The sequence below is a fragment of the Chelonia mydas genome, chromosome 16 (assembly GCF_015237465.2).
Source record: "Chelonia mydas isolate rCheMyd1 chromosome 16, rCheMyd1.pri.v2, whole genome shotgun sequence".
Classification (NCBI taxonomy): domain Eukaryota; kingdom Metazoa; phylum Chordata; order Testudines; family Cheloniidae; genus Chelonia; species Chelonia mydas.
The window spans coordinates 5458455-5482548 of record NC_057857.1 but is presented as its reverse complement, the minus strand read 5'-3'; the positions used below and the strand labels follow the sequence as shown (position 1 = coordinate 5482548).

The following is a 24094-nucleotide window of genomic DNA, read 5'->3' as shown; positions in this document are numbered from 1 at the left end:
TTAGATCACTGACAAAGAGAGCGAACAAAAGCCCCAATCCTGCAGTCGGAGCTGCACATCCAGATGCTTGTGCCCATGCAGGGTCAGGGATTAAATGATTTTCTCCCATGTGCCAGCTGTCAGATGTGTCTGTTGCCCTGTGCAGGTGATTTAGTGCTTGCTGGTGAGAAGGGAGAAGGCAGAGACCGGCAGGCCGCTTATCTTTTGAATGAGAAACTCTCATTTGGAACTAGTGATCCTGGTTTGTCTTGTTTCTGCACCCTGGGGTGGGGGGGTGGGGTGGGGGAGAAGGGGTGTGTGAATAGGATTGTGTGACCATTCCCCGCACCAGCAGGGAGAGATGAAATCTCCCCTTGGCACCCATGTCTATCCGTTCACTCAGACAAAGATGAAATGGACGCCCTGCACCTTGGGTTGGCAGGTGCACCCAGCATGTGCCAGGTGACCCGTGTTATGCTTCTCTTTGCACTGGTGGAAATAGCTTCACACAGCGCAGGCAGGAGAGAATCAGGACAGGAGCCTGTAACCTGAACAACAAGTGTCTTTCTTGTGTTTCTAATAGTGTAACCCCCGGTCAGAGCCTGGTGTGTCCCCTCTGGGCCCAGTCCCCGCAGCATGAGCCTGGGCCAGCTCCAGGCGCGGCTCTTCGGTTCAAGCCGGCACGCCTCCCCGTTTGCTCTGCGGCCTGGGTCACAGACCTCACTCCGGAGGGATCAGACACGGGGGGAGGCCAAACATCGAAATCTCCCCCCAGCCCCGCTGCCTGGCTGGCCTAGGCTCTCTGCTCCCCGGCTCTGCGCAGCCGGGCATGTGCCCCAGGCGGCGTCTTGTCTCCTTGAAGCCAGCTGCGCTCCTGCTGGCTCAGACTAAGCACGTCCTGGCAAACCCTGGTTCAATCCAGAGCGAAACCCGTTTCCATTCGGCACGAAAAGCGGGAACCCGCCTGCGCCCCCGGCCGCCTCGCCGCGTCCCCTTTAAGCTGGGCGGGGAGGTTGAAAGAGACGCGCTCGCCCCTCCCCGCAGCCCGGCCCCTTCCTGCCCCAGCCTCTGGCCTGGGGCGCGGCCCCCAGCCCCGCTAGGGCCGAGCTGCCCGCACCCTGGGCCCCCCCCAGGCATGGCCGAGCCGGCGGGGCCCTTTTACGCCCTGGGGGTCGGGGATCAGCAGTATCTGTGCTACTGCGGCGCGCAGGAGAGCGGCGGCTTCAATATCTAGTAAGTGCGGGGCATTAACCCCCCCCCCCGCCCCAGGTACCCCGGGGGGGCGCGAGGCTGCAGGGAGCCCCCCCCCCCACCAGGCCAGGGGGCTCAGGCGGGGCTCAGGCCCCTGCGATCGCATCCCAGCTCTGCGGGGGGGCAGTTTCCCTGCCTGCTGCAGGACCTGCCCCCCCCCCCAGCGTCTGGGGCAATTACCCCCCCCCCCCCGCGCCGTGCGAGCTCTGCCCGTGCGGTTTGCACGCCCCCGGCCCCGTGAACCGCGGCTGCTCCGCCTCCCGGGGTGGGTAACCGGCTGCGGGGGGTCCTGCTTCCTGCGGGGCTCGACCCGCAAACCCGGGGCCCGTGGCTGCGGCGCGGGCCCCTCTCCCGGCCGGGAGCCGGTTACTGCCCCCCGGACGCAGCACGCGGGGCTCCCGGGGCTCCGCTTCCACGCCGGGAAGGAGCCGCCTGGTTTCGGCGCGGGGCCGGGGGCTTCGGCTGTGGGCCTGGCTCGATCTCCGCCTGCCGCGTTTGCGGTTCCAGGGGCGGCCCGGGCCGGGCTGATGCAAAGCCCCGTTTCCAGACCTGCCACGGGCTTCCCCGCGTGAGGGGCGCCTCGGGTGGCCCCAGCCGATCGGGTGCTGCGCTATTTCCGCCGCCTTTTCCCTCTTTGGGGGGTTCCCTTGGGACAGTGGAGATGTGGGTCCGTCCGTGTCCGTTTCTCCCGCATGATCTCCTTGCACCCGTGGCAAATCGCGCAAGAGAAGAGTTTCTTTCCCGCTAAGAAACTAACCCGAGGTGGGAGTCTCGGAATTGCCAGATCTGTGTAAACTTGGTATCTAAATCTGTGCTCCCCTTTTTAAAAAACGAATCCCAGGGCCCGGATCTCGGTTTTCCCTCCACCTAGCAGCACAAAGGGAATCATTAAAGGGGACCTAATTTGCCTTTGGGCTTGATTTAGGGGGGAGGGACAGCTCAGTGGTTTGAGCATTGGCCTGCTAAACCCAGGGTTGTGAGTTAAATCCCTGAGAGGGCCATTTAGGGATCTGGGGCAAAAATTGGGGATTGGTCCTGCTTTGAGCAGGGGGTTGGACTAGATGACCTCCTGAGGTCCCTTCCAACCCTGATATTCTATGATTCTTTGCACTGCCGGTGCCAGGGGTTTTTAAAGGGACCAGTGAGGAATGAGAATACAGCTCTCTCGATGTGAACTGTTCTGCTTTCTGTATTAAAGGGATGCCACCTCAAAAGTGCATTTCTGTCTGAATGTTCAACATGCTCTTGTTACAACTCACACCCACAGCTGTATCTGAAAGAGATTAGAGAAATAGCTTCTTTCTGTGTGTCCTACAGTTCTCAGAGTAGCAGCCGTGTTAGTCTGTATCCGCAAAAAGAACAGGAGGACTTGTGGCACCTTAGAGACTAACACATTTATTTGAGCATAAGCTTTTGTGAGCTACAGCTCACTTTGATGAATGGAGGGAAGCTTCGATGAAGTGAGCTGTAGCTCACGAAAGCTTATGCTCAAATAAATGTGTTAGTCTCTAAGGTGCCACAAGTACTCCTGTTCTTTCTACAGTTCTCTGGTTCCCTGGTATAGTCAGTTCCCAGCAGGTAAGTCACTTTCCCCTGTTTGGGCCGGTCTTCCCCAGGGTAAAAGGAGAGAGTAAAACAATTCTTAAACACAGGACACTGTGATTGTAAAAACCACAGCTGGTATGGGGCCCCAAACTACTTCAACCATTTTTTTTTTTAATGGGCTAGATGTCACCTTTATAAGGTCCCTTTAACTTCATCCCATCTTGTTTCCCCAGTGTAACCAATGCATCTGAGGTGTGGAGTACTGATTTCACCCTGGAGAAGCTGGAAGGACATGTAGGTAACAATTGTGCAGGTTCCAACCTTGGGTGGCTGATGCCAGTCACAATGGGTACCACGCACATCAAGTCAACTTAAAGGGGACCTGCAAATGTGGGGTGGCCCAGGGGGGTGTTAAACTTTATATATACATTTTAGGAGAGCAATGTTTTAAAAACATGGATTAAAAAGCAATAGTTTGGCTCCTTTAAAAACATAAGCAGAGCAAATCAGGAAAAAATAATCGTACGAGAACCAATGTCTCTAATTATAACTTTCAGAGGTTGTTATCCAAGCTGTTAGGAACAATAATTGATATTTATTGTGCCTGGAAAAGTTCACTTGGCAGAATTCAATTTTTATTTTTTATAATTTTGAGGGCTAATATCAATGTTAACTTTTAAAAAAAATTAATATTTTCATGTATTTAAATTTTTACAGTTGTGGGCAATTAGTGCGGGTCAGACAATAATTAAATGACAGTTGATGTTGAGATTTAAAAAGTTAAAGCTTTATAACAATTAGAACACACATTGTCAGCATCACATGTCAAAATGTACAAAATAAATGTCCTTCAATCAACTTCTAATAAGTTCTCGGGTGGCATTTTTCTTACTTTGCCTATCTCTAAGTTTTGATTATTATAAGTGGAAATTTTTCATCTGTTTGTGTGTGTATGTGCAGAAATCAGTGTTTTCTGATATCCATAAACATTAACTCTTTCCAAACCTATGTATAAGTACCTTAACAGGGAAGAAAAAACCAGGTACTGAAGTGCTCTGCAGTGTAGTGGAGAAGGAACTACAAGAACCAGCGGCTGGAAATTAAAACCAGACAAATTCAACTTAGAAACAAGGCCCGCATTTGTAGCAGTGCAGGTAGCAGTAACTACGTGCTCCATGCACCCCAGAGGGGTGCTTGCTCTCTGCGAGGTCATCCAGCAGTCATTTGGTGACTAATGATCTCGTTCGGTGGGAGGAAGGAGTCCTCCCCTCTGCGATGAAGAGGCAGGTGTGATGGAGTCGCTGTGAAATAGCTCAATGCCAGTCCATGACTCTAGGGCCTGATTTGCCTTTGGCCTGCACCTCATATGGCTGCTTCCACCAGTAGAGAGTGGTTGTAAAATCAGAATGTGCTTTGTCCCCGTGCTCGCTGGTGTAAGGGGCTGCACACGGCGGAGCGGGATCAGGCCCCTTGTATCTGTCACTGGCGGCTAAGCCTTCCTCTGGGGGTCTCTCTCTTTCAGAAGGCCCAGAGTGGGATGTGTCCTTCTGAAGATTACAGCACAAAGTTCAGGTGAGCTCTAAGGTGAGATCTTCCGCCTGGGAACGAACAATCGGGGCTCGTTTTGGTGGGTCTGGAAACCCTTGTCTCACGCCAATCTCGTCCTTGCACAGAGAAGCCTTTGAGCACAGAGCTGCTGCCTTGACAGTACATGACAGCAAAGCCACCCTGCAGCTGAAGGAAGGTACCTGGAGCTTGACTTTTGACCTGTTCAAGCTACCCTGCTCTGAAGCTAGGAACCAGTTGCAGGCGTTGATGTTTGGCTTAGTGGGGTGTGTCAGCAGCCTGGAGAAACGTCTTGAAGGTACCGTGTGCACGTGTGGACATTTTTTGGAGTCAGGGGAGGGGAACGTTGATTTCAGCTGCCATTATCTTGCCATCTGCTGCCCACTGCTGTAATTCAGGGCAGCCCCTCCTGGCTGGGCAAGGGCAGATTCCTCATTATGGCTCTCAGGGCATGTGGGAAGCTGGTGCTTGGAGGTGGCTGCACCTTGGCCACCTACAACGAAGGAAAATGTTTTACCTGCACTTGGAAAACCGAGCTGCGACTGGGCCAGCCTGTGTGTGGCGAGCATACTGGGGTACAGAGCCAACTGGGGGGGGGGGTGCTGATGGGGTTGTGCTGCCCTCCTCTGAGTCTGGGGTAACTTGCATCCCCCCTTGCCTCTCCCACACACAGTCATGGAAGGGGGCCCAGCCCTCAGGGCTGTTGCTCTGCGGGGGTGCAGCGATTGGGAGTGTGAAAGGCTGGTGAGAAGCCATAGTTGGACTGGTTTCTAGCCGGAGCCTGCCAGGACCTCTGCTGGCTACAGAAGAGTAAAGGCCTGCGGCTGTTTGTGGGCTGTTGGGGCCGGTGGATGTGAGGAGACAGCCTAGAAAACCCGGTGGTGGCCGAGTGTGAATGTAACCGCCCAGCTGGAGATGACAGAGTGCAAACGGACCTTTTTGGCACAGCGGTCCCTGCCCTGGGAGTTTGATGGTGACCCACTGCGGGGTGCAGGGCAGGGTTATGGGGGAGGCACTAGGAGGAGAACGCTGCTCGGGGGGAGCATGGTATTTTCAAGTCCAGCTGTGCAAGCATCACTCTACGCCCACGTGCACTTGGCTCTTCTCCCATTTGCTCTGCGCCTCCCCCCGGGTGGTGCTGACCGCTGCCCGCAGCAGCTGGTCTGGGAGCACAGGGCTGTGTACGCTGCACCGGGGGCAAACCTTGACCAGACGTCGTCTGTCTCCTTCTCTTAGCTGCAGAGGATGCTGCTGCTTCATGCAGTCCAGAGAAGAACCTGCTCCAGAGCCAAAGGCTGTTGATCCCAGGTAGGGACGGGATGGTTGCCAGGGTTTTGCTGCCTTGCTTGCAGTTTGTCCCACATAAGGTTTCTTGCTGCTGGATCCATTCACTCTCCAGAACTCCCCTGTGCACCACGGATTTAAATGCACCCCCCCCCCCCCCCAGCCCCATGTTAATGCAACGTTGGGGTTCACGGATAGTCACTGAAAGTCAGGGAATCGAGAATTCGCTTCCGATGGCGACAATAACTCAGCCCTGGGGCATGGGGTGTGTCTGAGACCCTCCACCAATACCACATGCTGGCCAGCATTGCTCTAGCGTCCCTCCAGCTGGATTCACAGTGGGAACGTTGCCAAGCGCTGAAACATCCTGCCCTTTCATTGGACTTTGCTCTTAAGCCAGTGCCACTCCAGCACAGCTCGCTAGGAGCGGGTCCCTCTCTAAACACCACCTTAAACCTGGAGCCTCTGCCGCTCAGTGGGGCAACCTGGCACGCGGCAACAGCAGCGAGGATGGAACTGGGACCCTTCTGCCCAAAAGCACCCACTTGGCATGGCCCTGGTGGCTTGCCGGTAATGGCTTTATAGAGGCTGCTAGCCACAGACAGACCCCGTGGTTCTCTGTGGCTCCCAGGCTGAGTAAATGCAGCCTAATGTCCCCACACAAGGTTTCACCCTGGCCTGGCCTCAGCAGCACTTTGACCAGAGGCTCTCGTCCTTTCTGAGCAGACCTGAGTCCCAGGAAGAACAGGGGAGGCGGCTCAGCCATGACAGCCAAGAGACGAGTCCCAGGAGAGTCTCTCATTAACCCGGGATTCAAAAGGTAATTCCTCCAGCATCTGCTCCTCTCCCAGCCTTTGAGCCGCAGCCCCGGGTCACTGCCCGGAGCCCAGTGACCTGCGATGGCCACCTGGAGCCAGCCTGGGCAGACTCGATCAGGAAGGGTTTGTACGACGGCTGGCAGCTGCAGAGCTGCCAATGTGGCCCTCTGAGTTTGCGTGTCCAAGTACCGCAGCCAACGACTCAACCCCTTCCTCTGTTCTCTTTAGTGTGGCCAGGTGTCCGGTCAGGTGTATTGACCGGACACCCAAAGTCCGGTCAGCATGGGTCATCAACCTGCACCAGCTCCTTCTCAGCTGTGGCCACCTCCTTCCTACCTGCATCACGGGCAGGCCGGCAGGCAGCGGGCTGCAGCTCCCGTCCCAGCCCCAGAGCAGAGGGGGCCCAGCTGGTGGAGGAGCAAGGTGGAGAAGATTGAGCTAAAAGGGGTGGGGGGAGAGAGGAGCGAGTGGGGTGCAGGGCCTCGGGGAAAGAGGTGGGATTTCAGAGGAGGAGGCTGGGCAAGGGGTGGGGCCTTGGGGAAGAGACAAGATTGGGGGGTGGAGAGTCTGGTTTTCAGAAATTAGAAAGTTGGCAAACCCCAGTTCTCTTCCAGTAAGAAGGCACCGACCGGGGTGGATTTTGAAGACTCCTGACCCAGCCTGGACCCCTCTGATGTGCATCCCCTTAATGAAGCTTTTTAATGACCTGTGCAAACTGTGGTGGTTTACCGCCCTACCTAGGAACTTCCAGCCTCCTGCCACGCACCATGTGTGAATGCTGAGAGCCTTGCTCGGCCCTGTGCTCAACCACATCGTGGGGAGTGGACATGGCACTTGCAATCTGAGGGCCAGGAACCCTCCACTACAACCACGAGCCATGCAGCCACGGCGGGGAGCAGAACCTCCAACGGAGGCCATGGCCTGAGCTCTGGGCAGAGTGGCTACCCTTCTCAAAACGCGGCCCAGGGGGTCGAGCCCATGCCCCGCAGCTGCTCCCTTCAGTCCCCCGCTGCTGGCAGGCCGTCTCCCTCGCTCCGCCAAGGAGCTTGGCATGAATTACTGTTTTAACGACTTTTCCACCAATGTGTTAACTCCACGCTGTGTGTCTGTAACTTATTCTAAATAAACCCATGACTCCAGCCTGCTTTGATTGTCTCTCCTGCAAAGATCCCACTCCGCACGCAGGGGACGTTTGTAGGGAGGCGCTGTCGAGGGTCGGGGTCTGAAGACTCTCCGCAGGGCTGTTGTAGAGGCAGGAGATGTATCTAGCGCCTTGCGGGTATCCCGTCCCCCTGTGGCAGAGTGGAGCTGGGGTGGGTGGGGGTGAGAATCTGCCCTCAAGCCCTGCCCCATCTCTGTAGCAGGCTGTGCATTCATGACATCACCACCTGCTTGCTTTCCTATTTATTGATTTTAAATGCTCTGACATAATATAGGTAACCCCCTCCCCCATAGCAGGTGGGGGAGACAAACTCATTCCCAGTTGGGAAGGAGGGTCCAGCTACTGGGCTGAGCAACTGCCAAAGGCGATTGCTTGCTGGTAGCCAGGAGTCGCCAGCCCGTAGTCCAGCACTGGCAGCCCTACTGAGCCACACAGGGCTTCCCGGACACTGCACAGCAATCCTGGGCCCTGGGCTGATCTTCAAAGGCTGGGTGATGCCACATGGGTTCCCCCGCAGCGGCTGCACCAGCCCAGCCCCACGCGATCGTCTCCTGGGGCGGGCGTCGGCTGCCTTTGCTGCTGTGGGTGCTCCGGCCCCCGTCTCCCCGCTGGCTTCTGGGGAGCTGCCTCAGCCTGGCCTGTTTCGAACTGTTTCGAACAGTAACTGCCGACATGGCCCCTCCAGCAGCACCGCTGCCGAGAGCGTGGCTGAGCCCAGGGGCGGCTGCACCCCCTGGCCAGGGAGGATCATGCAACTTTCTCAGCCCCCACTGCTCTTCTCTGCCCCTCACCTCTCCCGGGCTCATCTGCCCTGCCCTGGGTGGCCCTCTCCACAGGCTGGGGCCACAGCCCGAGGCTGCCCTCTCTGCAGATGGTGGAGCAGGAGCTGAAAGGGGAGTGTTAGCTGAGTTGCCAAGAGGAGGCTCTGGCAGCGAGGGTTGTGTGGGGGGAGGGGAGGAAGAGGTGCCAAATGAGGCCCCCCCTGCCCCCCAATAAGTACAGGAAGGGGATGGGGACTGGGTTTGAGGAGCCAGGAGGTCCGGTCCTGTCCTGTGTTCTGCTGCAGAGTCCTGACTGGCGAAGGGGGTGCAGCTACCTCTGCCCCACAGGAGTCCAGGCTGGCCTAGCCCCGAGGCTGCTGAGCCCAGGGGCGGTGAGAAGGGCAGTGGCTCCAGTTCCCTCAACCCTTGTCTGATGTTCATGGGCAGCAAGGCAGAGAGATGGAGGAGGACCAGGGCAGCGCCAGGCCCCTCTCCAGCACTGGCACCGGGAGCAGCGGGCACAAGGCAGCGCCAGGCTGAGTAGAGGCAGCATCGGGCTCTGGCTACTTGAGTGGCCTCACCACGGTGCGATAGGCCTGCACGATCTCCTCGCTCTTGGGGCAGCTGTATTTGAACTCCTTGGCCTCACCCGCACTGTCCAGGTAGCGCCAGACCCCGCGCAGCTCCTGGGGGATCCCCAGCTGCCGGTAGTGTTTGCACACGATCTGGGGACAGAGGTGGGGTGAATGGAGGGAGTGTCCCAATGGACAAATCCTCCTCCGGTCCCAGGCTGGCCCTGCACCCCCCCCTCTGCTAACCTGCCCAGCTCTGGGCTGGCTCTGTGCCCCCCTCGGCTAACTCCCCTTGCCTGCCCCACGGTTAACCTGCCCAGCTCTGGGCTGCCCCCCTCCCTTGACTAACCTGCCCAGCTCCAGGTTAGTCCTGCGCCCCCTTGGCTAACCCACCCTGCCTGGCCCCACTGCTAACCCACCCAAAGTTGGGCTGGCCCAATGCTCCCTTGGCTAAGCCACCCTGCCTTCCCCCATAGCTAACCTGCCTGGCCTGGGACAGACCCCCGCGCCCCCTCGGCTAATCCACCCAGCTCTGCTCTGGCCCCATGCCCCCTTGGCTAACCTACCCTACCTGCCCCCACAGCTAATCTGCCCAGCTCTGGATTGGCCCTATAGCTAACCCACCTTGCCTGCCCCTACAGCTAACTAGCTCAGCCCGGAACTACCCCTCATCCAACCCACCTGGCCCTGGGAAGCCCCCATGGCCCCACAGCTAACCCACCCTCCCCATAGCAACTCCTCGCAGGCTTGAATAACGCACGCTGTGCCAGAGGACAGAGCTGCCTGGCTCCTGGGCTCTGGTCTGCGATCCGCTCCCGTGTCAGAGAAACTCATTTGGGCAAGGTGGGGCCTGGTGTACAGGGCATGGGGCCGAATGGTGGGCGGTGGGCCATCACAGATTGGGGGTGGGGTGAAGGGGATGTTCTAGATCGCGGGGGGAAGAGTGGGTGAGTGTGGGTAGGCAATGACTGGGGAGGCCGTACAGGTAGAGGATAATGGGGGGGAGCTGGTGGTAGGTGGGGGGGGCATACGGGTGGGGGTTGGTGGGGAGGGCTGTCAGTGGCTGGGGAGCCATATGGGAGGGAGATGGTGGGGTGGCTGGGGGCCCATATGGGTGGGGGCTGGTGGGTGGGGGGCTGTATGGGTGGGGGCTGGTAGGCAGGCTGGTGGTGTCCATACAGCTGGTGGTGGCTGTGGGGTGCCCACAGGGGTACGGGTGGTTGGTGGGGTGGTGGGGGGCTGGCAGAGTCTGTACAGCTGGCAGTGCCTGTGGGGGGCCCACAAGGGTAGGGGGTAGTGGCTGGGGGGGGTCGTATGGATTGGAGATGGTGGGGGAGCTGGCGGTGGCTGTGGGGGTCCCACCCGGGGCACCCATACTCACATGGACAATGTTAAGTTTGGGCAGCAGGCTGCAGTCGGCCAGTGTCAGCTGATCGCCGTCCAGGAACCTCCTCTGGGAGACGGTGAGGCTGGGGTCCCGGGCGAGCTCGTACTCCAGGGGGGTGCTCAGGTACCTGTCCAGCTTCAGGAGGGCCTTCAGCAGGTTCTTCTGTAGCACTGCGGGTGGAGGGCGGAGAGTCGCTGTACAGCTGGCACCTGCCCTGGGCCGGTGCTGGGGTCCTCAAGGGACGCGGCACTGCGGGCACCCCTCGCCCCTGTGCGAGAGGAACCTGGGGGCTCCCGAGGCATTTGCACGTGGGGGAGGTGGCCTTTCCTGCGGGGTGGCGCCAGCCTGCCAGCCTCCCTAGTCACCCCCAGAATGGGGCAGCACCGGAGTAACCCCCCCCCCCACACACACACACACCAGGGCAGTGAGGACCCCGGCTCTCCCCACCCCTAGGTTTCTATCAGGGGCTGGGCAGAGCAGCAGATGGTTGGATGCACCAGGGTGTGAACCCCCTCCGGCCTCTTGGGGGCGCCCCTCCAGGGCAGAATCGACCCGTGTTGGTGGGGGAATGGAGAGCCCCTCCGGAGCCAGCCCTTCACCCCCACAGTCGGTGCCATGACAAGGGCCAGCAGCAGAGGAGGGGCTGGACTGGAGAGCCAGGCCGTGGCCTTGCTCAGCTGCAAGGGGGTCAGGGGAGGCTGCTGGGTGAGTGTGGCCCCTCGCCCCGTCCTGTCCCATCTGCTCACAGGATCCCACTGGATTCCAGGATCACAGCAAGGGGCGCAGCAGCGAGTACATGCAGTGCCGTGGGGGAGCACTGGGGGGGGGAGGGGTCCGGGGAGGAGGGTGAGCAGGCCAAGGGCTTTGGTGGTGGCCGCAGTGTTACCCCCATGTGGCTGCATGTGGACACACACACACCCTGCCCGTCCCTTGGTGAGCCAAGTCCCTCACCCTCGTCCTGGGCCGGCAGCGAGTTTTTGATGAACACGGAGAACTTGTGGAAGATGTCGTTCCCGGCCGTGGTGGACTCCTTGTACCGGGGAACCAGACTGGGGAAGCTGCAGGAGGCAAAGGGAGGGAGTGAGAGGGGGCTGTGGTGGGGCTGGGGGCTCAGACCGTGCCTCTCTGCCCTGGGCACCAGAATTCAGTGCAATGCCCTGAGAACCGACCCTCCTCTCCATCCTGCTCCATTTCCTCTGTCACTCCATTCCCTTCCCGCATCCATGATTTCCCCACATCCTCCCCCACTGGTCCCACCTGTGCCCCCTTGACCCTCTCACCCTGCCTGGCCCCGAGTCCCCAGCCCACCTTGCCTCCCATCACCGCAGGGACTCCTCTCCCGGCTCTGGATTGATGCCCCCAGCCCCTCCCCCATGGGGCCAATCTCTTGCTGTGCCCACACGGGACACCCAGCTCTCGGGGGAGGAGCTGACCCCACTCACTTTGGGGGGCCCAGGGTCTCCTCCAGGAACTCCTCGATCTTGTTGGTGTCGGTTTTGGGCTCCCCATTATACAGCAGCACGGGCAGCTGGGCTCCCGGGGCAAAATCCTTCAGCACATCCGGGGCCCTGCAGGGGGAGGGCAGAGGCTCTCGGTGACCCCAGGGCATTGCCACAGGGCTGGCGCGGGCAGAGGGCAGCAGGTGCTGGTCACCCTCCTCCTGGCTGCAGAGGGCAGTGATACAATGGCTTCAGGCTGCCCCGATGCCGGCTATTGGCCAGTGCTGCCAAGGGCTCCCAAGGGCTGAGCGCCCGCGACTGCTGCACCCTGCATGGTGATTGCCCTCCAACCGGCCGACTGCGCGGGGCTCTGCCGTGGGAAGGGGCTGCCTAGGAGGAGCCCTGGCCATGGGAAGCGGCTGCCCTCAGGGCTCAGACAGACGGATTCTCCCCCCCTTGGCACTGGTAGCAGGGTGGGGGTTGCAGCGTTGTCCCACCAGACAGCAGCCAGGGCCACCTTCCCAGCCCCTCAGTGCTGCCACCAGGCTTTGCTCCATGAGCGAGCTGGGGATGATTGCAGCAGGAGACTCCAACCCTCCTGCCCCTCCGCCCTCCCGGCAATTCTTTGTGTTCTCCAGTCTTGTGGTCTGTGTGGCGCCTCCGCCCGGATCCCGGGGCTGTTTGGCACAGTCAGGGAGCTGGCAGCCACAGCGCTGGGTGTGAGTCAGCCAGGCAGACGCACTGCCAGAGGAAAGGGGGAGTTGGGGGACTGGCAGGGGGCTCGATGGTAAAACCATGCAGGTGGGTGGGGTAGCGTCCTGGGGCCACGCTGACCATAGTCCATGGTTCCCATTGTGTCCTCACCCCTTCATATCCACTTTGGTCAGAGTAAAGGGGATCCCCTTGAGCAGCAGAATCATGAAGAGGCGCTGGCAGAAGGGGCAGTGCCCGATGCTCTCCCCATCATCGCTCGCCTGGGGAGACAAGAACGACGCTTAGTGAGCTGAAAACCAGGAAGCGCTGCCATCCCAGTGTCCCTGAACAGCATTGCCATTGCTCACCAGGAGGCGCCATGCTCATGCTTCAGGGCCAACCCCCATGGCCGGCTGAGATCAGGAAGGATTTTCCCTGATGGTACAGTACTGCACAAGTTGGATTTCATGTTGAGTCTCTCCTTGCCTTAGTTTCTCCCATCTGTATAATGGGGGTTATGATTAGAGATGGGCCTGTGCCCCAAAACCAGGCTGTCTGGATCTGGGATTTTTTCTTTGGATCCATCTCTTTGTGACACTCCTTGATCCAGATCGAGTGGGTGGGGGTTTGGGGAGAACCGAGAGGTGCATCAACCAGTCACAGCTTGTAAAGAGCTGGGGGATGTAAAGGTCTATTCCTCTGGCGTGGCCATTGGGCTGGTATCAGTCCCCCCATTATACAGATGGGGAAAATGAGTCACAATGCAGCAGTGACTCCATCTAGAAGAGACAATGACTCAGTGGCCAGTCCCATAATAGAACCCTCCAGGTATCCCCCCTCCCCAAAGCAAAAGTAGTTGACTACCAAGTTTCAACCTTTTCCCAACAGGTAGAAAATTCTATTTCTAAAATAACCTCCCCATGCCGTGGAGGGAGGCAAGCTGGGCTTGGCTATGAAGGGACCCTTCCGGTATTTTTAGACCCAACAGTTGGTTACATTTGTGTATTAAACATGCGATTTTACTAGGGGCAGCCATGTCTTCACGGCCCATATTTTAAAATATCAATGATAAGGGGCAATTTCTGGCACTGAACTGATCCTGTGCAGCCGAGGATGCCAAATGCCACTGGGTTCAGTTCTCTGGCTTTGCACCCTGTGCCTTGATTCACACCTGTGGGGGAGTGTGAACCACTAGCATATGACACAAGTGAGTAGACAAAGGGCAGAGCAGGCATTCCTCAGGCCCAGCGAACTGCTCTCTATTAACGCAGGAGAGCCAGCAAGGCCACAGGCCGGCAGCGAGGGGGAAGGCGACTATCTCCCAGCACTGGCTGAGCGGAGGGAAATTGGAGACAGGAACAAACAGCAGGAAGGCTCGAAAATACTTTTGGGCCCAGATCTTTGGCTGGTGTAACATGGTGAGGCTGCAGGAAGCTGGTGTAAATCACCATCGCTGCAGTCTAGTCATTTACATCTGCCCATTTGCACCAGGGAAGGATCTGGCCCTTGATTCTTGAAGTCCGTTGTTCTAATGACGACCCCAAACCATGAGCAACTTTCCACTCCGCTCGCTGGCAATGTGATTACAACCATCATGCCCAAAGATCAAAATACTTCCCGACTCCACAGCCTCCAAACCAGCAGAGAGCACAAAAGGACTGCTCGGCAAAACCACCAAGGGAGAGATCCATCCTTAGCTACACCGAGCAACGACCTCCATCCCTCCACGAGACCCCACCGCCAGCAGCACAGATAAAAAATAAAGGAGAGTTTAGCTGCAATCCAGCAAGGGAAGGAGGCCAGTGGAGATGGTATCCCACTCAAATTTCTTCATCAACTAGGCCCCAAGGGACTCCATTGGCTGGCAAAATGACACCAAAACCTTGGAATCCGGATGAATCCCAAAAGCCTGTCTGGAGGGGATAGTAATTGCCATACTCAAACCAGGCAAGCCAACCGATGACCCGGGAAGCTATAGGCCGATATCACTCCTGTACATGACCTACAAACTCCCGGAACGTATCATCCCCTGGAGAATCAGTCCTCTCGTCGAGTCAGTGATCCCCGAAGAACAAGAGGGATTGTGGCCTAAACGCAGTTGCTGCGCCCAAGTTTTGGCCCTTGTAACACACATCGAGGCTAGATTCCAGAAGAAAACCAAGACCGGTGCAGCCTTTGCAGACCTGTCATTGGCCTACGACAGGGTCTGGATGAAAGGCCTGATGCTGAAGCTTGCAAGGGTTATCCCTTGTCTCAAAACACTGTGCCTGCTATGGACGATGCTGAACGGTAGGCGGCTACGTGTCCATTTGGGCGACAAAGTCAGCTCGCCCCAGCTCCTCAACAACGGGCTGCCACAAGGCTCAGTACTTGCGCTGATGCCTTCCAATGTCTACACGAGCAACATGCTGCCAACCGAGTCGTGTAAATTTTCATATGCGGTTGACCTTGCCCTGGCAATGCAAGCAGCCACCTTCAAGTCATCGAGTCCACCTTGAATGGGACCTAAAAACCAGGAAGGAATATCTCCGGAAATTGAGGCTCAAGCCAACTGCCCACAAACCAGCAGTCACTGCATCCCATCGTGATAACAGGAATGCTAAGCGCACCCTGAAATGACCTTCTTCAGCACCAATGGCCATATGACCCCACTCCGACTTGTCTTGGAGTGAAGCTGGATTGCACACTAACCTTCCAGGACCACCTGGAGAAGGCAGCTGCTAAGACGAAGACAAGGGTCAACCTGGTCCAGAAACTGGCAGGCACAAGCTGGGGAGCATCAGCATCAGTGCTATGGACCACAGTGTTGGCCCTTGTGTACTCCAAAGCCGAGTACTTTGCACCAGAAGTAGCCACACTCGACTTGTTGATGTCCAACTGACCACGGCAATGTGATGCACCTCTGGAACCCTCGAGTCGATCCCAGCACCCTGGCTGCCCGTGCTGCCAGATGTCGCTCCCCCACCCCACGATGCCGCAACCCTCCGGGAAGTCCAGCAAATCGAGAAAAACAAATGTCTCTCCATTCACCAGGACCTCAGCGATCTCCCTCAGCACCTCTTGAAGTCACGCAGGCCCTTCTGGACTCACGTGCTTAATCTTAGACAATGTGACTTCAGCCCGATGAAGTTTGGAAAGCCAATTGAAGTCCACATGACATCACAAACAAACACCCTGTGAAAGACCTGACACAGAAGATCCCTGGCTTTGATCTTCCATGAAGGATACAAGCAACCCTAAACCGTGTCTGCACAAACCATGGCAAATGCGGCTACTTGCAGCACAAAGGGAAAATTCAAAACTCTGCAGCGTGCGACTGTGGTCATCCTGAAGAGACCCTGGAACATGTAATGACTCAGTGCCCGATTCACGCAAATGAAGGAGGCATCAGGGTGATACACTCCGCTACTCCTGACACAATTATCTGGCTTAACCCTCCGAGTGTGGTTGTTGCTCTCATCAGCCATAGGAAGAAGATGACCAGGTGTATTGTTAATCCCCCAGGGGACAAGGGAGGCTTTGTTTAACCAATGCTATCCCTTTAGATTTGTGGGCGGGTTTTGTGCCCCTGACCTTGAGGGGCCAGTTGCACCAGCTGGCACTGGACTCGAACTGGCACCAACAAGGCTAATACCCCTCCACACAGTCCCAAGGCTCTCAAAAGGACAGACCATAGGCAACTGCTGCTTCCGTGGACAAAATGGCTGTGTCTTGGCTGGTGGGGCAGAGAAAGGAAAGCGAGGGACCGGCGGCAAAGTGTGTCTCCCCCCAGTGACATATCAAAGGAAAGGCCTGAGCAATCCTGATGAATATCACTTCACAGCGCTCCGGGCTCCCCTCAGGGTCTTGGCACAGCTCCCCTTTCGATTTTTACCTGAATTGTGGGCGTTGGTATGCAGCCTCTGATTTATAGCACTGAAACCACCTGCTGGGTGGGGCTGCCGGATTACTAAGGATCTGGGCTAGACTTTGACCTCAGCTACAGTAAATCTAGAGGAGCTCTTACAGTCACTCCAACAAGATGTTTTTCCGCTGGAAAATACTGAATTATTGCAAGCGAAACGTTTCGTGGCGACCAGCCCATTTCGAGGCAAGGTTTGTTTAGCAAGAAGATGCTTTTAAAAAGCCCTTTGCCCCTTTTTGGAATGGAACCGTTTGTATCATTTTCAGCGTTTCAGAAATGGCCATGCAAAGCCACTTCAAAACAGAAACGCCAAGTCAAAATCGGAAGGAAACATTTTGATTTTAGCAAAATGAAACTTTTCAATGGACCCCAGAATGAACATTGGGGGGAATTTCACGTCACAGTGAAACGGTCTGGCTTCGTTCCATTTCCGACGGGGACAAAAAAAGCCGAAATCCTGAATTGTCCTGTGAAATGACAAACCCCGTCCCCACGCAGCGCCACGCGAATCTCCGTCGCCTTGTGCCAACGTTTACAGGGGTGCCTGGGGTGTGTGAAATGCTCCCACTGTGGGTGTGTTATACCCTTCTGCACTAGTGTAAGTGACGACAGGTGGGGAATGGGGCCAAGGGGACGTACCTCGGTGTAACAGATCAGAACCTGTCCCCTTGCCGTAAAGCACAAGGCCCAGCTCCCTGTGTCATACACCCAGGCTCCTTGCCCTCTTCTATTGCTAGGGGTGGGCAGGGCACTGTGGGTCACTGGAATGAAGGGCGCAGCTGGTTGCAGCGAAGTGGATTTCTTAGAAGCTACTTCCCATGCACTGTCCCCTCAACAACGGGCTGAGCTGAGCCTTGCCCCAGTGGAATCCAGCCTTGTGTGTCTTTGCTAAGGTCAGACACAAGAAGAAAGACCGGTGCAGCCAAGGTCCCTGACTACAAGCCCCATCTTACGCCCACCCCCATGGCCCTGCCTGCTCTCACTAGTCTGTCCCCTCCCACCGCCCCTTCACAGGGCGTAGAGCCATGCAGAAAGGGCCAGGGTTTGGCTCAGGCCCAGCTCTGTGACACTGCTGTTCCTCTGCCCCCCCGGCCATGTCAGCCTTTCCTGAGAGCCCCCTTGTGACAGCTGCCCACGTTCGCCCAGACGGGGGCTGTCAGACTAGTGGCAAAGTCCTGTTCTGTGGGAGGCCCGAGTGCTCGCTTCACTCTGGGGCACAGAACTGTGCCCGGGTGCCCTCTGCAGGCCGGGGCCTGGGAGTCACGGCCCTGCCTGGATCCTGCCCCACCTCTGTTCAATTCCCCGCTGTGGCGGTGCACAGAACTGGGCCAAAGGGGAATGAATCAGACCCTGGTTGAATTGTCTCCTCTCCCCGAGCGGGGCAGAGCTGCCCCTGAGCCTGCAGCCGCGCTCCCAGGAGACCTGGGCTGGCTCATGGAGGAGCACGGCTCTAAGCTGCCGGCCCCACGGCCCTGCGCAGTGCTGTTCCTTGGGGCAGCTTGGCCTTTCCCTGCCAGCCACTTGCGGAAGCAGCAGCGAAAGGAGGTGGCCTGCTGCTCCCATGGCAGAGCAGGTGAGGTCTAGGGACTCGGAAGCTGGGCATGGATTTCCCCAGAGCGCTGCGAATAAGAGCCTAGCCTCTGCCAGCCTGGTCCATCGCCCGGTCCCAGGGCCGTGCTCTGGTGACCAAGGGCCTCATGCTCTGTCCTTGTCTGGGAATGCAGAGCTGGTTCTGTGAGTGTGCGGTGCAGGATCTCGGGGAAAGGCACTACAGTGACTCCAGCCTGCTCCCCACCACGAGTGGCTTGCAGAGTTGGGGGGGCTGAGCCCCTAACACTCCAGTCTGGTGCGCTGGAGCTTCCAATAACCCTTCTCTGGAGCAGAGACCCTGTGGATCCTTCCAGCCATCAAGACAAGCCAGCTGCCACGGCCGGGAAAGGCCTCAGGCCAGCAGATGCCAGCATTTCCTGGCACAGCCGTGGGTGATGCAGGCAGGTCAATAATCCCCAAGGCACAGACAGTTTCATGACAAAGTTTATTCTAAGCGGACATGCCCTTCTCTCTAGTCATAGGGTGGATGCTGTGGGCTGGTTACATCTGGTCTGGTCCATCTGGTGAGTCGGACATTGGCCCATACAGTTACACCCAAGTTAGCAGCGTGAAAAACAAGCTCCATTGCACAGAATACATGTTCTTGCAGACACAGACTCCAGAGAGGGCAAAACTGATTGGGTCTCTGAGTACAAAGGCTAGACCCAGCTATATGATCCAGTGGCTGTTAGAGCCAGCAGTTTCCACTGTGTTGAATGGGGTTGAAATCAGGCCTGTGATCTACTCGAGAATGCCTCAGCTCTTGAATTGAGGGTCATAGATTCCAAGGCCAGAAGGGATCACTGGGATTGTTTAGTCTGACCTCCCAGGTATAACACAGGCCAGAGACCTGCCCCAAAATAAGTATTGGAGCAAATCTTTTAGAAAAACACCCAGTCTTGATTTTAAAATTGCCAGTGATGGAGAATTCACCATGACTCTTGGGAAATTGTCCCAATGGTTAATTACTCTCACTATTAAAACTGAATGCCTTATTTCTAGTCTGAATCTTGCTGGCTTCAATGTCCAGCCATTGGCTTGGGTTAGACGTTTCTCTGTTAGATTGAAAAGCCCAGTATTAAATATTTGTTCCCTGTGTAGGTACTTATAGACTGTGATCAAGTCACTCCTTCACCTTCTCTTTTGTTAGCTAAATAGATTGAGCTCCTTCTATCTTTCCCCATAAGGCAGGTTTTCCGATCCTTTAATTATTGTTGTGGCTCTTCTCTGACCCCTCTTCAATTCATCAAGCTCCTTCTTGAATTGTGGACACCAGAACGGGACACAGGATTCCAGCAGTGGTCGCACCAGTGCTGAGCAGAGGTAAAATAACCTCTCTACTCCTGCTCGAGATTCACCTGTTTATGCATCTTTTTGAGAGACTCCACTGAGCTTAGCCAAAGGATCCCATAACATATTTCATGGACCATTACACAAGATGTTTGCACTTGCATGTGATCCATGCTCATGGTCTATGCTGCATGAGTTGCCGGTGAGTTATGGCCCATATGAGGCATTAATACTGTACATGTCTGTAAGTGGCAAGGAGAAATATCCGCGTGAGCAAGGGCTTTTTGGAGCTCGCTGCTCCCCTGGTGGAGGGGCCTGTGTGAGGATAAAACGTAGAAATGAATGAATTCTGTACATTGATTTTATCCTTTTATATTGACACCTCTCTAGCAAGTCTGCAAATCAATCAAACATTTGTCTGGAGAGTATTAATACCTCAAGTCAAATCTGAAACCTAATTGCCAACCTAAGAATGGCACATGGCCCAGATGTCAACTCCTACCAGTCTAGGAGGAGTCCAAGTGCAAACATCAGTCAAGAGTGCCCAAATTATAGATCTACATAATGGACATAAAGACGCACATTCATGTCCTATCTCACCCATCTAGAGTGCCTGCCATGGGAGGCTCTCAAAGTGCTTTACCCATCTGTGGGGCTGGCCACAAACCACATAATACGTGAAGGGGTGGGCGTGTTTGTTACAAAATGTTACCAGGAGTGGGTGGGTCTTAAAAAATCCCCCCAAAAATGTTACCTAATTTATGGACAGCCCCTTATTAAATCAAAACTCATGACTACCCTGTGGGAGGTAGGTGTTTATTACTAGTCCCTATTTTATGGATGGGGAAACCGAGGCACACAGCTGCTGTGACTTGCCCAAGGTGACACAGCGCTCAGTAGCAGAACCAGTAGACCCAGATCCTGACTTCCAGTCTTGTTTGACGATCACTGGATGATTCTACTGCCCCATCCAAACACCAACCCCACTCCACTGCAATCCACACAGGCACACAGCAGCTCTTCACGCTCAAAGACACAAATACTGACAAACAAACATGGATAGGGTGGTGCCCAAATTCCAGCAGAGCTGAGTGGAGTCTGCCAGCCACAAATCCCCAAGGCAGTTACCGTTGGGTGCAGAATTCTTCTTCACGTCCTGCCCTAAACTGCGGCACAGCATTGCCACAAATTGTTCCACCCCAGAAGCGGCTGCATAGATGAAGTCTGTGAAACACGTCGGGAGCCTCCTGGATGAAAGGCGCTGTAGAGGACATCTGCTTGCTTGAGGGTTTGCCAGAGGTGAGGGGTTGGACAGGGTGCACTCTGCTCTCCACGCCCGTCCGGGTAACCGGTTGGGGATGTTGAGCTCATTATCTTGGCAGGGTGTCAGCCAGAAACCAGGGGTTTGTCTTTTGCTGCAGCCAGCTTGGCAGCAGGAAATCAGTCGGTTGCTTTGCTCCTGCAAATGCCCCTGAGGCTTGGGCCGTGGTGCAGGGCATTCTGCCCCAGGCAGGCCACAGCAACGCGCACACAGCCGCTCCAGAGACTGGGGCTGGGCTCCTGGCAGGATGAGCCGTGGCTGTCATTGACTGGAGCCCGGCAAGGGGCCAGTGATCTGCTCCTCAGCCTTTCGTCAGCCCCTTCCCATCAACTGGCAGTAGGGCAGGGGCTGCAGGATTTCCAGGGTTTGCTAGAGACATGGGTGGGGACAGCGGGGGAGGGAAATGGGGAGGGGGCGGAGGTTCTTCCGGATCCCTGTTCCCATCCCCAGGGGTGCTGTGGCCACTCCAAGCAGCAGCAGGACACAGGAGGGATGGCACGTCAACCTGCTCCGTCCCCACCGCACTGCGTGTGCTGCCTCGGCCCTGCTTCCACCCTGGCTGGCCTGTGGCCTCAGCCCCCGCCCCCAAGCAGGCCTGGGTATAGGGATGGGCATATGTGCTCTCTCGACATAGGGCTACTGGAATGAGGGCCTCCCAGGGCCCACAGCTCCTTGGCAGCAGCCATCGGGCATGGGCAGCCCCTCAGTGGGACTCTGCGGCTGGGGCAATGAGGTTGATCACTAGAACGCCCGCTGCCCATGCTGACTAGGGCCATCAACCTGACCCATGGGCAGCCAGCAGCAGTTCCAGGGCAGGGAGCCCTGAGTCAGCCTGGGTCAGGGCTCTGTACAGCTCCATCGCTGCAGGGATCGGTGTCTGGACAGGGCTCCAGCTCCTTCCCAGACTGGTGCCACATGGAGCCCTTCACTTACGGCCTTGTAGCCGGGGAGTGCCAGGAGCTCTGCACTCTCCAGTCCCCACAGGGTCAGATGGGAGCAGTGGCTGTGCCAGGAGCACGTGGGCACAAGCATCTCTGCCCCCTGACCTGTATGCCAGGTATGGGGCTGAAGGGCCTGGCACAGAAAAGTGTTTCCCATGGTGAACGTGCCCCTGCATGAGCCCACAGGAGGCTTCAGCGGAAGCTCGCTGAGCTGATACAGGAGGGGCCCGGTCTCAGAGAGGTCAAGCAAGGGGAGCCCAGGCCCTCTGTGTGCCCTGGGGTCACCAAAGCAGCTCTCTTGGCACCACCGGATAGAGAGGCTTGGGGACGGTGCAGGGGCTGGAGGGATGGCCAGGGGAGCCATGAGTAACCAGGGGGCGCCAGGCTGGTATCCCGGGACAGGAGCCTGGAGCCTGCTGCGACAGCCTGGCTGTCTTGAGCCAAGGGGGTGTATGAAGTCAGCTGGCTTCTTTGCACATGACGGGGCTGGGTGGGATCATCCCCCAGGGGATCCCGAGTTCCCTCCTCCGCAAAGGAGGCTGTTTTGCTGGCTCTGAGGAGCAGCCAGTGTCCCAGGGCGTGTGTGATCCATACAGGCACCAACAGGCCCTGGGCAGCTGAACGCCCTCCTCCCCTGCAACGTGCTGCGAAAATGCTTGCGCACAAGGCAGGCAGCTGCGGTAATTGGGTGCAATGGGCCAGGGAGCGAGTGGCTGGGCTGGGCGCATGGAACCTCAGCGAGTGGCGGCTGGCCTAGGCAGGGGAGCAGAGCTTGGTAGGGGGCCGCATGTGGGAAGGTGGGGGCTGGGGGGAGAAGCAGGGCAGACGGGTTCTGTGCTCTGAGGCTGCACAGGAGGGACTGGCTGATGAGTTTGTCTGAGTGCGTCTCCCTTCCCAGCCCCTCGGCCCCCTTCGCTCACTGGCACTTCTCCCTCCACCAGGCCAGACTTCTCCACAGCTTGGCCTGGTTCCCCTCTACACAGTCCTGCCCCACACCGCAACCCCTGCTCCCCCAGGCTCCCGCACAGACCTGCTCCCAGTCGAAATGATCCCCAGCAACGGCTGCAAGCTGAATGTGCTCCTGGGGCATGATGGGGGGGACATGCAGAGGAATGGGGGAGCAGTGGTACCTTGCAGGCTGTGTATGGGGTACCATGGGTGGGAGAGATGCAGGATCTGGGGGAAGCGAGGCGCATCTGTGTTACGCAGACAGTACATGACACTGAGCGTGACCCCTGGGACTAGCTGCCAGCATTGCTAAATTCAAGAAGGCAGTCCTGCAATCCCGCCGACACAAGAAACCAGGGGTGTCACCAGCTGAGCGGAGCCTCATTCCCATTAACTTCCAATGCCCTCCCGGACTGCTTATATCCACCCGCACCCCCACTGCACTGGGACATACGGCCAGCCACGATGCACCCCCCCATCCCACCCCCATTGCTAGAGCTGGGCAAAATTTTTCAATCAAAACTTTTTTTAAGCAACAAATGCAGATTTGGTGACACCAGAATATTTCATGTCAATCCCATCAAATTGTTTTGTTTAAAAACAAACAAACTCCAAACCCACAAAAAATCCCCCCCAAAATATCAAAAAGTTTCAATTTTTTGATTCAAAATAACTTTATTCTGAAATTTTCTGTAATTTTGTTTTCGAAAAATTTAAAACCATTAAAATGCTCAAAATCGAAACCAACCGTTTGCGTCTTGGTTGGCGACCTGACCGCCCCCCCCCCCTTTTTTTTTTTTGATTTGCCAAAACTTTAGTTTTCATTTTAGCCCCAAGTGACCTTTTTCTTTACATTGCCAACCCCGGCTCAGGACAGAGAGATGGGGACCTGTTCAAAATCATTTCTGGTCCACTTTCAGAATGGCTGTACGTGCCCAAGGCCCAGGGATTACAGCTCCCACGTGACCAAGTCCTGTCTGAAAATATTCCCCAGAGTCTTTCTAGGCACGCTGCTCTCTGGCGCGCTGGCCAAGCCTATGGCAGGTGTTGTGCCCTCTGGAAGGAGAAGGCCCATGCTATGGCACAGAGCCCGAGGGTGATTTTCATGCAGTTACAGCCGGACTGTCCTGCCAGCCTGCACCTTTCCCACACTGGGTCTCGGCTCCAAGATCATTCCCAGCCCCCCTTGATTGCATGCCATGGGTATGAATCGATAGTAACAAGTGACCCTCTCTAGTTCAGTGATGTGCTGTGCACAAATCCAACCAGCATTTACTACAGCATCCCCCTCGCCAGCCCCTGCTCCTAGTTCCAATGGGAGCCGGGCAGCTGCACCCCTCACCTTGACGAAGAGCTGGAGTTTGGAGCTCTCGGCCATCCTTTGCCGGCTGCCCTGGACTGGCAGGAGTTGCTTTGAGTACACTCGCTCAGGCAGGCCGTCTTTATACAGCCCCGTCAGGCACTGCCCCGCCTTTTCCTGAGCTCCTCCAAGTGCATTCCTCTCTGGGGAGAGTGCAGCACCCTGGGCCGGGGGTTGGTTTCCTGCCCGTTCTGGTGCACAGAAACTAACCCACCGCACCTGGTAGCTATTTCCAGAGAGATCAATGGAGAGAATTCCGGGGACCCTCTTCAGAGTGTCCGAT

At 56.7% G+C, this 24094-nt stretch overlaps 2 protein-coding genes across 5 annotated transcripts; one reads left to right on the top strand and one right to left on the bottom strand.

Annotated features, from left to right (window-relative positions):
• Window positions 1–1005: 1005 nt before the first annotated feature.
• PAXX (PAXX non-homologous end joining factor) lies at window positions 1006–7582 on the top strand. Of its 4 annotated transcripts, none has more exons than XM_043530352.1 (8): window positions 1009–1212; window positions 3009–3069; window positions 4298–4347; window positions 4449–4639; window positions 5578–5649; window positions 6352–6445; window positions 6672–6866; window positions 7058–7582. In XM_043530352.1, the coding sequence occupies exons 1-8, from the start codon at window positions 1115–1117 to the stop codon at window positions 7095–7097; spliced, it is 801 nt and encodes a 266-aa protein (XP_043386287.1). In that variant the 5' UTR covers window positions 1009–1114; the 3' UTR covers window positions 7098–7582. The 4 variants fall into 4 exon arrangements, with proteins under 4 accessions (XP_037735639.1, XP_043386287.1, XP_037735638.2 ...); XM_037879710.2 differs by having other exon boundaries at window positions 1011–1212; window positions 4301–4347; XM_037879711.2 differs by lacking the exon at window positions 6672–6866 and having other exon boundaries at window positions 1006–1212.
• Window positions 7583–8236: 654 nt separating this feature from the next.
• Window positions 8237–23846, bottom strand: CLIC3 (chloride intracellular channel 3). Its single transcript, XM_037879708.2, has 6 exons — window positions 23794–23846; window positions 12629–12738; window positions 11768–11893; window positions 11277–11383; window positions 10320–10495; window positions 8237–9091 (listed from the first exon to the last, which is right to left on the bottom strand). The coding sequence occupies exons 1-6, from the start codon at window positions 23827–23829 to the stop codon at window positions 8930–8932; spliced, it is 717 nt and encodes a 238-aa protein (XP_037735636.1). The 5' UTR covers window positions 23830–23846; the 3' UTR covers window positions 8237–8929.
• Window positions 23847–24094: the final 248 nt, after the last annotated feature.